Source organism: Simochromis diagramma, unplaced genomic scaffold (genome assembly GCF_900408965.1).
Source record: "Simochromis diagramma unplaced genomic scaffold, fSimDia1.1 OVJJ01000302.1, whole genome shotgun sequence".
Taxonomy (NCBI): domain Eukaryota; kingdom Metazoa; phylum Chordata; class Actinopteri; order Cichliformes; family Cichlidae; genus Simochromis; species Simochromis diagramma.
Genome location: NW_024386792.1, coordinates 8,030,290 through 8,045,032, shown reverse-complemented (window position 1 = coordinate 8,045,032; position 14,743 = coordinate 8,030,290). Strand labels below are relative to the sequence as shown.

Below are 14,743 nucleotides of genomic sequence, written 5' to 3'. Positions count from 1 at the left end.
GCATAATAAGTGTGTACATCCATGAAAACTGACCAGATAACATTGCCACATACACTCACTAACCACTATATTATGTATTATTCAACTTTATTCACTTTGTTGTTCATTTTATTGTCCAGCTGCTTGTTAATGTCAATATCTGATCAGCTAGTCCCATGGTAGCAGCTCAGTATGTTTAGGCAAGGTCAAGACAAGCTTTGAAGTTGAAACGGAGCATCAGAGAGGGATTTGCAGAAGGTGATTTCAATGCCTTTAAATGTCGCATGGTTGTTGGTGTCAGGCGAGAGGGTCTGAGTATTTCAGAAACTGCTGATCTACTGGGATTTTCCCACACAACCGTCTCTAGGGTTTATAGAGAATGATCTATAAGATATTTACTGCTGCTCCCCCAGAAAATATCTAAGGAGCAGCAAGTCTCTGGGTGAAAATGCTTTGTTGATGCCAGAGGTTGGAGGAGAATAATCGGACTGCTCTGAGTTGATAGGAAGGCAAAAGTAACAAAATAACCAGTCACTACAACCAAGGTATTCAGAAGAGCATCTCTGAAATACACATTGAACCTTGAAAAGGACGTGCTACAGCAGCAGAAGGCCACACTGGCTGCCACTCCAGCTAAGAACAGTAAGTTGAGGCTACACACAGGCTCACCAAACTGGACAATGGAAGACTGGAAAAAAGTTGCCTCATCTGATGAGTCTTGATTTCTGCTGCAGCATTCAGATGATGAACGAGAGAGTCAGCAGCTCAGGCTGGTGATGCTGATGTAATGGTGTGGAGATATTTTCTTTGCAGACTTTTAGTACCAAAGGCCTTTAAATGAGAAAACCCTTTTGTTTTGGCCTATGACCTAACCTTCTGGAAAATTAAAATATGCTGAAAAGCTATTTAGATGTCCGACATCTTAAAAAAGACAAAAAAAAGGAGAAAAGAAATAACCTTTGTAACATTTTTCCTTGAATGTGGATTCAACCAAAGAGGATTTTGACCAACTCTTTTAAATGTTCTTTATCTTGTGCCTTCTTGTGACAATATGTGATTTCACGACAATATATCAACAAGCCTTCTGCTCCTACCACAGCACAGAATGCCCGCTAGTTTTTAAGGCTGCAGAGTATGTTAAGCTTTCAGCAGCCCAGAAGGAATCTTTAGTCAAAGCTGGCACTTTTCTGCTCGTGTCACACTATCCTGCTCTCCAGACCATATTGCACTACAGAACAAAGTTTCGGGCTCTTTTGCATGTTTCCATGTGTGAAAACATTTGCCTCTGTTTGGTGTCGCGTATGCTGTTGAGAGAAATATCTGGGACAGAGAGTACAAAAGAAGCACGGATTTGTATTTGTGTGCCTTTGTATTCACTTCTTGGCTCGTAGACTGCCAAGTGATGATCAGTGTTTAACAGGGTTTAGGTAGGAGTGAATCTGTCACATGGCAAATCACTTCCAGAGCCTGTGTCTGAATCAACAGTTGCCGTAATGAAAAGAGCAGGTGGCTTGCCATTTTTAATTCTCACTTAAATGTTTCCTAGACCAGTGTTTACTGAATATTCAGAACCTTCTGCTACACTTCCAGGGACATCAGCACTGTGTACTGAAAATAAAGTGGGACTTGAGGACCTTTTCATTTCCAGCATGTATTTATTCTGAAGGTACTCATGTTGGGCACTCGGTCCATTTGCTGCCATGCCATCTAGTAATCAGAGTGAGTTAATAAAAGTTAAAAGCTGAAAAGTTTGCTTTTATCAAGCATCTTAATGCAATTACACAACAAATCAAATGACCTTTATTGTTGTGGATAAAGACAAGTATTTTGCATTCGCACATTGTAGTCAGTAACCGGTGCTTGTCGAGAGCGCTGTGGCAAGACAGTAAAAGTAAAGCCTTCTCCACTGCATTCAGACAGGTCCCATAAGTAGCAAACCTTGTCACCATGACTCCACGTCAGCCCTGTTGATGAGCACATGTGAGGCAGAAGGCAATTCAATATGGAAGTGGGGGACTTTCATAGTCGTTTGAGCACAGCACATGACATAGAAAAAAACCCTAGAGGCACTTCACCCCATTTCATTCCAGCAATGTCTTTTTTTTGACTCTATTTCTCCCTCTTCATTTTCTCATGGTGCTTGATTTGTTAACCCCTACTTGCATACTAAAGATCTAATTCATCATTTCATTCAGTTTAAGCGTCCAACACCCCGATTTTCCTCAAACCGTGTCTCTAATCCAAATGTGCATTTTTTTCTCTCTTGAAGCATCTTTTTGCTTGTGTTATGTGTTTTTAACAGTACTCTGAATGCACATGTTGGCAAACAAAAACTGTGTATTTTCCAATATAGCACAGTGGTATTGTTGTCCCACTGTTGCACAACAATAAAGCTTATGTGAACACAGCCAGACGTTGAGGCTTGATCGCGGTTTAACATAATTCAACTCAGTTCAATTCAATTTTATTTGTATAGCGCCAAATCACAGCAACAGTTGCCTCAAGGTGCTTTGTATTATGAGGTAAAGACTCTAAAATAACACAGAGAAAACCCCAACAATTAAATGGCCTCAAAGGAGCAAGTGCTTGGTGACAATGGGGAGGAAAAATTCCCTTTTAACAGCAAGAAACCTTCGGCAGAACCAGGAACAGGGAAGGGCAGCCATCTGCCGCAACAGGTTGGGGATGAGGGGATGGAGAACAGACACGCTGTGTAAGAGAGCCAGAGATTAATAATAACTAACGATTAAACACAGAGTGGTATATAAACACAGTGAGTGAATATGAAATATTCAAGCTCCCTGCAGCTTATTGCAGCGTAACTAAGGGAGGATTCAGGGTCACCTGATCTAACAATCATTATAAGCTTTATCAAAAAGGAAATTTTTAAATGTAATCTTAAAAGTAGAGAGTGTGTCTGTTTCCCCAAGGCATACCCATTTAAAGACAGGAAGTGAGCTTAGAAGACATAACTGAAAGTATTTTTAAGAAAACATGAACCTGATGCACCTGATGAAAATATGAAACATTTATTTATAACAACAACAAACACAGACGCAACAATAACGCCACAAAGATGCTAATTACGCATGAATAATAAATGCAGTTGATGAATGAAAAGCATTAATGTGCCGCAAATTAATAAATACGAAAAAGCAGTAGCCGTCACCTCAAACAGCAGCTGATAAATGGAGTTTGGAAATGCAGCAAAAGGTAATTTGAGGTTCTGAAAAAAGCAAGTAAAGTTGAGGGAAAACCGTGGGTGTGTCGTCATCTTGATGGAGACTGAGGACAGCATCAGAGATCCTTCCAGCTGTTGTTCCACACAGCTAGAAGATCAAAGTTATGGTGTCTTATATGTACAGTTCTGGAGGCAAATTCAAAGATGCATCTGACCGATCACAAATGTTTTTATCATTCGACAGAGGAGCGAGTGTTGACTGCCTTCTGTGGACATAAATGGGTCACAACATAGCAGCTTTTCAGGTGACTTTGAATGTCCCGGCAAAAGAAGTGAAACTGGAGTTTGAAGATCTCAGCGAGCACATCTTTGGACTCCTCACGCTGTTAGGATTCTTATGACACCAACCGCCACCAAGTTTATCTTTAGGAGTTTGTGTAGCGCAGAGCACAGCGTTATGAAAAACTGTGACATGTAGCAGTATGAATAACTTGGCTTGAGGCAGGCACACTTTGATTGCCGAGTCATTCTGTCAGCGCAGGTACTTGGTATCTGTGTTGACAGTTGTCGTAGGTGTCTTTACATTTCTGTGTAGCATGTCAAGGTGAGAAAATATGACTACACCTGAGATGGTAAGAACTTCAGGTTGGAGCTATTCTTAGAAAGGCATCATATAGAGTGACCCTGTAAGTGTGATACAGTGCCCATATTCAGTGTAATATTAGACAAAGTAGATGTCTTTGAATGATTTTGGCTTGGAGAGTGCTCAGGTAGAGTAGAAAAGCACTTTATCAAAACCAGTCCACCTACCATCCCTGTCGCCGAGTGAAAAGTTGTGTGGAAGATCTTCCGTGTGCTTTGTTTGATCATTTGTTAAAATCCTTTTTTTACCTAAAATATTATGTGACCACATTGCAAGTGTGTGAAGTGAAGAGGATGTATCTGACATTATAAGTTTTTGGGGGCAGGGGGTCTGTAGTTCTTATAGGTAAGACACAACCTGAGCAGAAGATTCAGTTAATAATAATTTTAATTCTGGGCAGAAATTGCACATTTTAGATGTAAATCAATAGTCACATGTTTTAAAAAATCATGAATGGTACTCAAGGTCACTTGAATTATTTATTTTGTCGATGGTGGGAAATTGTAATTTATCTTTTAAGACTTTTCCTGTGCAACATACCAGATAATGGAATAAATCATAAGAAGAAGATGCGGTGCATTAGGAATGCACTAAAATAGAATAAGTGATTTTAGTATGTATGAGAGCACAACAGTGCTCGGCCTTTGGTGGAGATGCAAAGACTGAATGAGCAAATAGAAAGATTACCAGCTATCTTGACGTAACTGACAAGTGACAGCTTACCATCAGAGAGACTGTAGCTGTCCAGTCAGCTAGAAGACATATTGTGTAACTGAGTGTAACATGCTCTATTTGAATCTGTCATCGTACCATCTTCAAGTCAGCCTTTTCAGATTTCATCCTTGTCTTCGTCTACTGTTATCCATTTAACGCACAACAAAACGCTACAATAAAGGCAAAACCGCAACAGAGCTCAGGCTGCGAGCGAAACAGTTTTTAATTACTAATTACTACTTCTTACAAAGTGAATCATTTAGGAGAAAAAGTCCAAGCCTGCTTATAAATGCAGCATCGTTGTGAGGTGGGACTTGTGTTTTGACAGACTGCCACACTCTGATGGTGTTGCCCTCATCTTAGCAAGAGAGTTCACATCATCTTGCTAAATTATCCATTTGGAGCATGTTTTATTCATTTAGGGCCTAATTATGCAAAAACAAAAAAGAACTCTTTCTTGTTCCTCTGGACACTAATATAAAATGTTCATATAATAGTGAAAGAAGAGAGAAGGTCAGAGAGAGTTTGGCGAAGGCCAAAAAAGTCCAGTTGTCACTGCACGTTGTTTCCTGACTAGACAGTAATGAATCCTATTTCGCTATAAAGAGAGAGGGCTTCAATGAGCCAGGCAAAGTAATGAGCCATACAATTTATTTACATCAACAGGGAATCTGTGGAAGAACTGGGCTATTAGTCAACTGTACAATAGGGAACAATTGTGTCATGTCTGCATCAAAGTTGCCTCGGGCAATAGTGTGAAGTGCCAACAGTGCGAAGTGCAGTTAGCAGTTATTCTAGCCAGGACTGGCGGTGCAGTGATAATGCCCAAAGAGACGCTTCACCCTCACTGCCTGCTTTATGAGCTAGCAGCTCGCCCTCAGTCTGCACTCAGTGAGAGGAAGATGGTGCTTTATTGTGCTGTTGAAAGTCCTGCTCTAGCCGTAACTATGCCTTGAATTGCTTTTTGCAATTATATTTGTAGGTTGGAAAGGAGAAAAAAACTCCAAACATTTCACCAAAGACAAAAGACAGACTTTTGCTATCCATTTGTGAGCATCAGTGAAGGGCACTTTGGGCCGGTCGATGCAATTTTTCTTGGCCCAGGAGGCCTTGTCTCAGGTAGAAGGAGATGAAACAGGAAGCCAGGAAAGTTGTAAGTCCTGGAGGGGGTATATTCATGTCACAGCTCGATGTTTAACTTGCCATCCCCATATACCCGAGCCCAGAAGACAAGGAAATGAGCTGTGCATTTCCCCACACAGTGGTGCTGAATGTCCTAGTTAGGACCGTTTAATATTAATGGCTGGAAGAAAGGTGCTGCTACAAAATGATGCTCACAGTGTTTAAGCAGCTGATGCAGTGTTCTTAACCCACTGGGAGCTTAGTGGGCCATAGCTGACTCCTGGAAGACTTCCAGATGGAATAATAGGGGCAAACTGTGTGATAGTAGGATACCTGAGGAGGCTGTCCTCTTATTCCCTGTTGGTCCATTTGCTGCTCTGTATGATTGGTCTTTCTCCTGTTGAAGTAGCACAAAGGCCAGCAGGACCAGGTCAGAACTTCTGATTCAAAAAAATAATATAAAAGTGGCCCACAGGGGAAGAAAGGCTGCTGTGGAAGCAAGTCGTTCTGGGTTTTGAAATATTGTGTCCATTCATTGTGGATTGATTTGCTTTCTCCTTCTGCAACATGCTGTGACAAACTTGTTTCATGTGAAATGAATGTGTTTGACACCCTGCAGTGCAGCTCAACTCGCCTTTGAAACCCATGCCTGCAACAACTAACAATGGGGGAAAAAATATTGAGCAACAGCCTTCGTGCTTCGCACAAAGATGTGTAATTAGCAACCAAAAACGCCGGAACCCCGCTGTTCCTATTTTTTTGTTTGGTTTGTTTAGGATTGTTTCTCTTGGTGTTATATTTTAAAACCGGCTCAACTTCAGACACCATGACTATTATAACAATCCAATTTGATGGAGGACTTGGATCTGAATTATTTTTTGGGGGAAAACGTACCGCCTTTAAATCCAGATGGTAGTTCTGCGATAGGCATAGACTTAGATTTTGGCAATAATGTCTGAAACAAGTCCTAAGACCATTTTCCATGGCTTTGACTGGATCAAAATGTAAAAACATTTTCAGCCATGTATACAAATTTCACTTCATACAGTGGGAGAAATAGTTATTTTATCCCCTGCTGAATTTGTAAGTTTGCTCATTACAAAGAAATTAACAGGTGATAGTTTGATTTTAATGGAGAAAGAATATCAACCAAAATTCCAGAAAAAAACAAAAAAACAAAAGTTATAAATTGATTTTCCTCTCATTGAATAAACCATAAAATTAGACATTGTTCATTTCTTTATACGTGAGCAAACTTACAGATTCAGCAGGGGATAAAATAATTATTTCCCCCACTGTAGATGCAATAATCACATTTGCATGTCACCACACATCATTGTAATGATGCAGGAAGATGTATGTAATTCTCTGTGTGAGTCTGCTTATATCCTTTGCATTGGAAACTATTTCATCAAAACAGTGTACATTTCAGGGCACATCCCTTTATTTGTATTGCAGAATTTCTGAATTATGATGCACAGCTGTCAGTGTGAGGAGGCTAAAGATGAAAAAGTAAAAACTGTTGGGTTTTGCTGCTGTTAATTTAAAGTCTAATTGCCATGATCATATATAGACTACATGTGTCTTTGCACCTCTTTTCCATTCAGTGCCCTGATTCAGCATGCAAGCAGGATCTGCTGGCTTACCTTCAGAGAATTGCCCTGTACTGTCATCAGCTCAACATCTGCAGCAAGGTGAAAGCTGAGGTCCAGAATCTGGGTGGAGAGCTCATCGTGTCTGGGGTAAGTGCTTCACTATCACTGATGTTGTAGACACGCTTTAAGCGTAGATTCACTAGACTTGATCCATTTAAGACCTTTTTTATGCTCCGTGCTGCGGATGGGCAAATCTTTTTTTTCAAGGTCATAATGAAGCTTGGAAGATGAGATAAAGGGTCATGTAGATTATGGCCGATGCAATTATTTCAAAACGATTGCCATCTAATAATACCTGAAATATGCACCACGGGCTTTTTTCCAGTTGTAGTGTTCATGCCTCATGAACTCCTAATAGTGCTCCAACCAAAATCAGACAATTATTCCATGTTGCTTGGATTTAATATTCATGAGGTTCTTAAACTTCTTATCCATGTTTTTCAGTGTATAGAAATATAGAAGTTAATACAAAAACTACAACAATGCACAATTTTATGAACCTTTCTAAACAGTATCATTTGTATAACTTGTAAAATAGCTGGTATACGAGTCTCTTCTATCATCATTAGTGCAGCATTTGTGGACTTTAAACACATTTTAAACTATTAAAGTTGAGCCCTGCAGTTCTCCTTACTGACCAGTTTTTGTGAATTTAGATATTATCAGGGGAAAAAAAATAAAAGATCTGTTTCAATGGAGCCAACTAAAAACAAACTTGACTTGTATCTTTGCTTTGGATTTCCCCGCATCCTGCGTTGATACACTTCTTAATTTCTCAGGACTCTAATGTTTGTCTCACATGAGATATGCAAGCCCTGCTGAGATTTTAACCTTTTCATGGTGGCCAGCTGGAGTCCACACTCATTAAATCTAAACTGTTGACTCGTCTCAGTGTGATGTAGGAGGAGGCCCACTGGCCACGACCCTTAAATGTCAGCCAAACAAAACAGACGGAGACAGAGGTGCACCTGACCCCTGCCTCTGCTAATTAAGAACTGCTAAAATAAGATGTCATATAGTGAGAGCCGTGTTTTTATCCTCTCTAATTGCTGGTTGCGGCACAGACCTTCTAGGTGTTGTATCTACACTGCTGTGCAAAAGTCTTGAGTCACCCTTCATTTCTTCATATTTTGATTCCAAGGAGCCAAATGTTATTGTGATTTTTGGTTTTAAACAATAGTTGTCCAGGCTTTGAAAGTTTTTCGCTGTTTTTTACTAACTTCTAGTCCAGTCCTTGTACCTTATCATTTTTAAAGAAGCATTTTTGTTGAACCACTTAACACTGAAGTATAAGTGGAAGTATAAAAAAGGCACTTAATTCAAGGGATGAAGCAGTGTTGTGTCTGAACATAACAGACAACTTACAATTTAAAATTCATTCTTTGCTATCTTTAGTCACTTACTTGCAAAAACACATCATTTGTTCCCTGCTCTTTAGTTGAATCCATGAAAAATGCCAAAAATAACAGAGTTTGACAGGCACACGATACAAGTATTGCAACAACAACGTAATTCTTAGAGAGCTGTTAGCCAAAAACAAATTTCATTATGGTGTGCAGTGTGGCCTTAAAAAATCTGAGGAAACTGGACAAGTGGACAGTTTCTAAAAGACCCTGAAATCTAGAGCAGATGAACAGTATCTAAAAGTCATTTCCTTAAGAAATAGGAAGGAAGAAATGGAAACAGGAGAAAAGTCTGAGACACGCCAAATTATGTAAGAACTAGACTGAAATTTTGTGGTAACAGGTTATATTGTAGTGATGAATCCATTCATCATCATTTGAATCATTTGAAATTTTTGGTTCAAATTGGAGCCGCACTTCAGCCAGCAGTGTTCAGGATCGAAACTGATTGACTTATGAACACAAAAAGGTACCATCACAATTTGATCCACCGTGCAAAACCATCTGGAAAGCTTCTGATTAGCAACAGCTTCATTTTTCAGAATGATCCCAAACACACTGCTAATGCATTAAAATCATACCTGTGTAGAAAAACACACAATGCAACATTATCATAGAAATAGAGAGAGAGACCTTATTAATTCCACACTGGGGAAATTCAATTCAGTTACAGCAGCACAAAGTTCAGCAAGAAAAAAGTGAATTACAAATATATTATAAAAATAAAATAGAAAAATAAATAGATTAGAAAAAAATTGGGTACCAAAAAAAAAATATGCCCAGAGCCTGGATGTCAACATTGAAGAAGTGTGTGATCATCGTGACAGAGAACAGAACAAAAGGTAGCCACAGCAAGAAGAGCTTTGAATGTCCTTCAAGAAACCTGGAGAACTATTCCTGAAGAAGACATAAAGAAATTAACCAAAGTCTGCCCAGGAGAGTTCAGGCAGTGTTTAAAGACAAGTGATCAGTGTTGGGTAAGTTACTTTAAATTAGTAACTTATTTACATTACTAGTTACTTCTATCAAAAGTAACTCAGTTACTTCAAGTTACTCGTTCCTTTCAGAGTAACTAGTTACTAGGGAAAGTAACTTTGGTTTTTCTCAGAATTCTCTTGTTAATGTGTTGCTTCCGTAACTGGATACCCAGCAAGATTGCCAGTCTTCTAGCTTGCTTACTTGCCACAAGTGCACTGTGCCACCTACCAATAGAAAGGAAAAAATAATGTGCACATTTCCACGAGAGAAATCCCACGCCTGATTCTATCCTAGCCTGCTTTTTACATCCAACACAAAAACTGCAGTCGTGGTGCTTTCGATTGTACTCAGAACTCGGAAATTCTGCCTTCTGAATAGGAAGATGTAGGTAACACCAGGCTGAAGATGAGCTGCTTACAGAGCTGGACTGGGACAAAAAAATCATACCGGGCATTTTGACTAGAGACCGGCCCACCATTATAGGAAAAATCATAAAGCCTTTGAATGAAAACAAACACTGTTGTGACGGTGATGTACACTATATGTATCAATCTATTGTTTGTTGCAAGACTCAGATATTTATTTTTTTTAAAGTGAGACATTTTAAATGAGAATAAGAAAGTATTTCCTTGTGCCCCCCTTTCCCTGTTAATGCCCTACATGGACCCCTGGCAACACTTTGCTAGACCCGCCTCTGCACAGTTACCAGCTGTCAGCTACGTAGAAAAGGATCCTGGTGTCATTTGTCTCTCAGAAACAGTTCATAACTTCCCTTCAACTCATTCATGTTAACTAAAAGGTAAACCTGTTTCTCCATCACAGCTCTGATGATTCAGTAAGGACATCTCCTGGTTTCATCTTCATGTTTCCCTCTCATCACATAACCAAACCGATATCATGACCAGCAGCTTTACAGCTGTGGCTCCAGCCAACATCAGCTGATACTAGAAATTAATACTAAATAAATTCTAACAACAGCTGATCAAGCTTAAAAGTGCTGATGTTGTTTACTGCGACATCCACTGGTTTCCTCTTTCTGGCGCAAAGTGAGCGATAAATAAACAAGAGAGAAAAGCTGATCAGCTGATCATTGATCAGTTTCATGATTGAAGTAGAAACAGGAGACGGAGGGGGAGAGAATGAGAGGAGAAGAGGCAGCTGTGCAGCAAAGACACAGAATAACTCCAGCTTTGTGTCTTTTTCATTGTAGCTGAAGTCCGGGACAAACTGTTCCTTTTCACCTCAATAAGAAACGCGTAATATTTTCTCTAAATACGAAACGATTCCGTTTTTTACGGGACGGTTGGCAACTCTAATAACTTATGAACAAAATAAAGTTCAACATCAGTAACATAGCACCCACCCAGCTGTATAGAAACTCTGTCATGCTAGCTAGCACGCAGTACAAAAAAGTCAGCACAACGAAAATAAACTCCACCTAAACTTGGTTCATATCTGACCCAGATGGACTGCAGTTCATAACTTCTTACCTGAAGTTCAGTTCACCTGACACTCTCGGACCAGCGGCCGCTTCGGGTCTCTCCTCTTGCCTCCCTTTTCCTTCATCCACCTGCTGGCCTCCACCACTTGCTAATGTTATTGAATCTGTGGAAGCTCCGCGATAGCCACCACACGAAGTAACGAATAACGAGCCTATCTAAATCCCAGTAACGAGTAACGTGTTCCCGGTTTTGGCATAATAACTAGTTACCGTGCTCGTTACCACAATAATAACGTAGTTACTGTAACGCGTTACTTAATAACCCGTTAGTCCCAACACTGCAAGTGATCATACCAGTGTTACTTTTTCTAGCTCAATAGAACTGTACAAACTCTGCTGTAGATAGAAATGAGAATGAGGAAAGAAATGAGGGTGGCTCAACACTTTTGCACAATACTGTAACTGATATGTTTCAATGTTGTTTAAGGCAAGAAAATTAGTGTCCTTTTCATTCTAAGACAAACCGATTTTTGATGTTATATTTTTCTCTTTCCCCTCCAACTCATCGTACCCTCTTCAGCTGGACAGCGCCACCTCCCTGATCCAAGCGGCCAAGAACCTAATGAATGCAGTGGTGCTGACTGTAAAGGCATCTTATGTAGCTTCCACCAAGTACCAGAAGGTGTACGGAACAGCGGCTGTTAACTCGCCCGTTGTGTCTTGGCGCATGAAGGCCCCCGAGAAGAAGCCTCTGGTAAAAAGGGAGAAGCCCGAGGAATGCCAGACTCGTGTACGACGAGGCTCCCAGAAGAAACACATCTCCCCCGTCCAGGCCCTCAGCGAATTCAAGGCCATGGACTCCTTCTAAGAAGAAAGAGAAAAACGAAAAAAGAAGTCATGCTTAAGAAAAACAACTCAACATGACGGCGAGAAGTTGATGAAAAAGTTCCCTTTTTACATTGTGTTAACCCAGCTCTGTTTGCCCTGTGTGTGCTTGGTGACACCTCAGGAGGACTACAGTATATATTAAAACTGCCACACTGTGGCTCCTGTTAACACTGTGGTCCTCATGGCTCACAGACAGCCAGCACACAACCCAACAGTATTTATCGATCTTATTGTAGCTTAATATGTGAGAGCCAAAATGTGACAAAGACAGAACGACATTTTGAAAATATGGAAGTTAAAAAACAAAAAAAAGGGGAAAGAAACATATCAGAGGAGGAAGTGAGGCATTTAAAAAAAATAATAAAATTAATTGTGGCAGTTGATATTCTAGCTGTATCATTAATGTGCTACTGACTGGCTGCTTGTATACACACTTAAACAGTCTCAATGGAAATCTTACATGGTTCAGTAAAGGAGTTGCTCTAAGCGGAGGATATCAATGGTGGTATGATCCTTGATGACTTTGGTTTTTTTTTTTTCAATTTGAATGTTAACCTGTAGTGCTAGGAATAACCTATGTTTAAAATACCTGGAAGTGTCAGCATCCGAGTAGTTCCCCCATTCCTGATGATTATAATAATAATAATATTAATAATAATCCATATGGTGTTGTTTTTTTTTTTACCAAAGCACACTTATGGTCTATTGTATTGCCTTTTTAAACCCCTTTTCTTGAATGGTAACGTCACTAACTATGATGACCTTGTTTGGAAGTCGTGTAGCGTATAATATAGACAGAGAGGTTTGACTAGTTGTGGTTTGCTCAGAGAATAGAACCCCTGCATACGATACCTTTATATCCACCCTTCTCTAATAAATCCCCCAACTTGACACCTCAAGTTTCCTGTGTCTTTATTACTTTCATATAAGCAGCAGCTACAATATCAATCAGAGTGTTACAGCCAGTCATTAGTCAGAAGGATCTGACAACCGCTCGAGATTCACGTGCAAGATGAAGGAGGAGAAAATATCCATTAGTGCCGCAAGCTTACAAGAATAGGTGTATTGATTCGGGGTCACAGGTCAACTCTGCGCTGTGACTGGAGATAATTGGTCTTGGCTCAGCACGGTTAGTGCTGTCGTTGTGATATTTCCACACATTCTCCACACAAGCAGTCCTAACGTATGTGATCGCTTTAGCCTTGAAGATCTCAACACATCATAAATGGATCCCCATGATTTTCACTGACATTCATGTTCAGCAGGTGTCATGTATCCTTTGTAACAGCGCAGCGTCTGCCACTAAAGTTGTATATTTGTCCTCAGACATCATCATCATATCCTACTTCCTTGGAGAGTGTGGGGGAAGTGCCCTGACCTTTCTGCTAATGCCTCCACGAGACTGACGCTTAACCGAAATGTCTTGACCACGATTGTATGGATTGATATTGAGCGTAGCGCCAACATTCGAGTCCCGCCTTCAGGCTTTGATGCTTCCTAAACGTTTCCCAGAGCACCATTATCGACCCAAAAACGAACACTTAAATAAATGGACAAATTCCGCCCTCACTCGTGGTGAAGCCAAAACATGGCAAACATAAACACCAGCTCACCATCACCACGTAAGCGAGCGATGTTCCCACTTCACTCAAAGCTTAGTGGTATTGTATTCTCTTAGAATACACTTTGTCTATTAAATTGACATTCATGTGATGGGTGTGATGTGCTGCCAAAGCTGTATCAATTCCTCATTGTCTCAAAGTTAACTGCTGACTCCATGTCAGGTGTATAAGTCGGTATTGATTACTGAAGTCCTTATCAATCTCTCATAAATCTGCTGAGCTGTCAGAGAAGGAAGGAAAGGCTTGGTTATGAAAGAGGCACAGCTGTTGGGGAGGCAAGACGAGAAGCCCCACAGTTCTCTGAATGAGGAAGTCGAGCTCTCTTAAAGAAAGAGATCAAAGATCAGCGTGAATACTACCACTATAAACTTTATACAGCAGCAAGACCTGATTACGACCTCCTGTTTTGTTTAATTCCAAGAAATTAGCTCAGTTTTAGAGACAGCGCAATACATTCATTATTTATATATATATTTTAAAAAAAGTCCCCAGAGGCATTTGCACACTGTGGCATTACAACACCGGAGAGCAAATCAACCAACTGCTTAACACGACCTCGATCTCTTACGAATCAAATCAAAAGCATCGACATGCATAATTGTCCCAATAATGGCTCATGCAACATTAGTTTGAATAATTCTGCAGTTCGGTCCCTGATAATGAATAAGGTTCTTTATGTATCCACATTGTGCTGCTAATGACCATTAAACACAACATGCATCAGGCATCCGTGCATCACCAGGCCACCCTCTGTTTAGGAAACAGGGCCACAGGGGAGAAGTAGTAACACAATCCAGTTAATGGAGGGATTAATTCCTGGCTGTTGTGCTGTCTTAACTAAAATTATCCCTGTGTGTATCCATCCCTCCTATCCAAATAAAGCGGGCCACGATGGCTGACAGCTTGTTCTCTTCGAAAATTAAAAATAATTAAAAAGAAATAACGACGGTGGCGGAAATGCCAGTGCAGTGTAGGGTTTTAGCACTTTGATTTGAGATGGGATTCGCTGTATTAAAAGGATTAAAACAGAGTTCTAATCTAGTTAAGCAAACCTCCCTCAAACCAACTATAAAAATAGACGGAGAGGAAAATGACTGTCAAAGTCCCAGAGGGAGAA

General features: G+C 40.2%; 1 protein-coding gene across 2 annotated transcripts in view; it reads left to right on the top strand.

Annotated features, from left to right (window-relative positions):
- Nucleotides 1–14,540, top strand: part of ctnna2 (catenin (cadherin-associated protein), alpha 2) — a 334,263-nt gene extending 319,723 nt beyond the window's left edge. For both annotated transcript variants that reach the window (XM_040024188.1, XM_040024189.1), the window contains 2 exons: nt 7,247–7,381; nt 11,697–14,540. In XM_040024188.1, the coding sequence (XP_039880122.1) occupies nt 7,247–7,381; nt 11,697–11,984 (423 nt within the window). In that variant the 3' untranslated portion in view covers nt 11,985–14,540. The remainder of the gene's footprint in view (nt 1–7,246; nt 7,382–11,696) is intronic.
- Nucleotides 14,541–14,743: the final 203 nt, after the last annotated feature.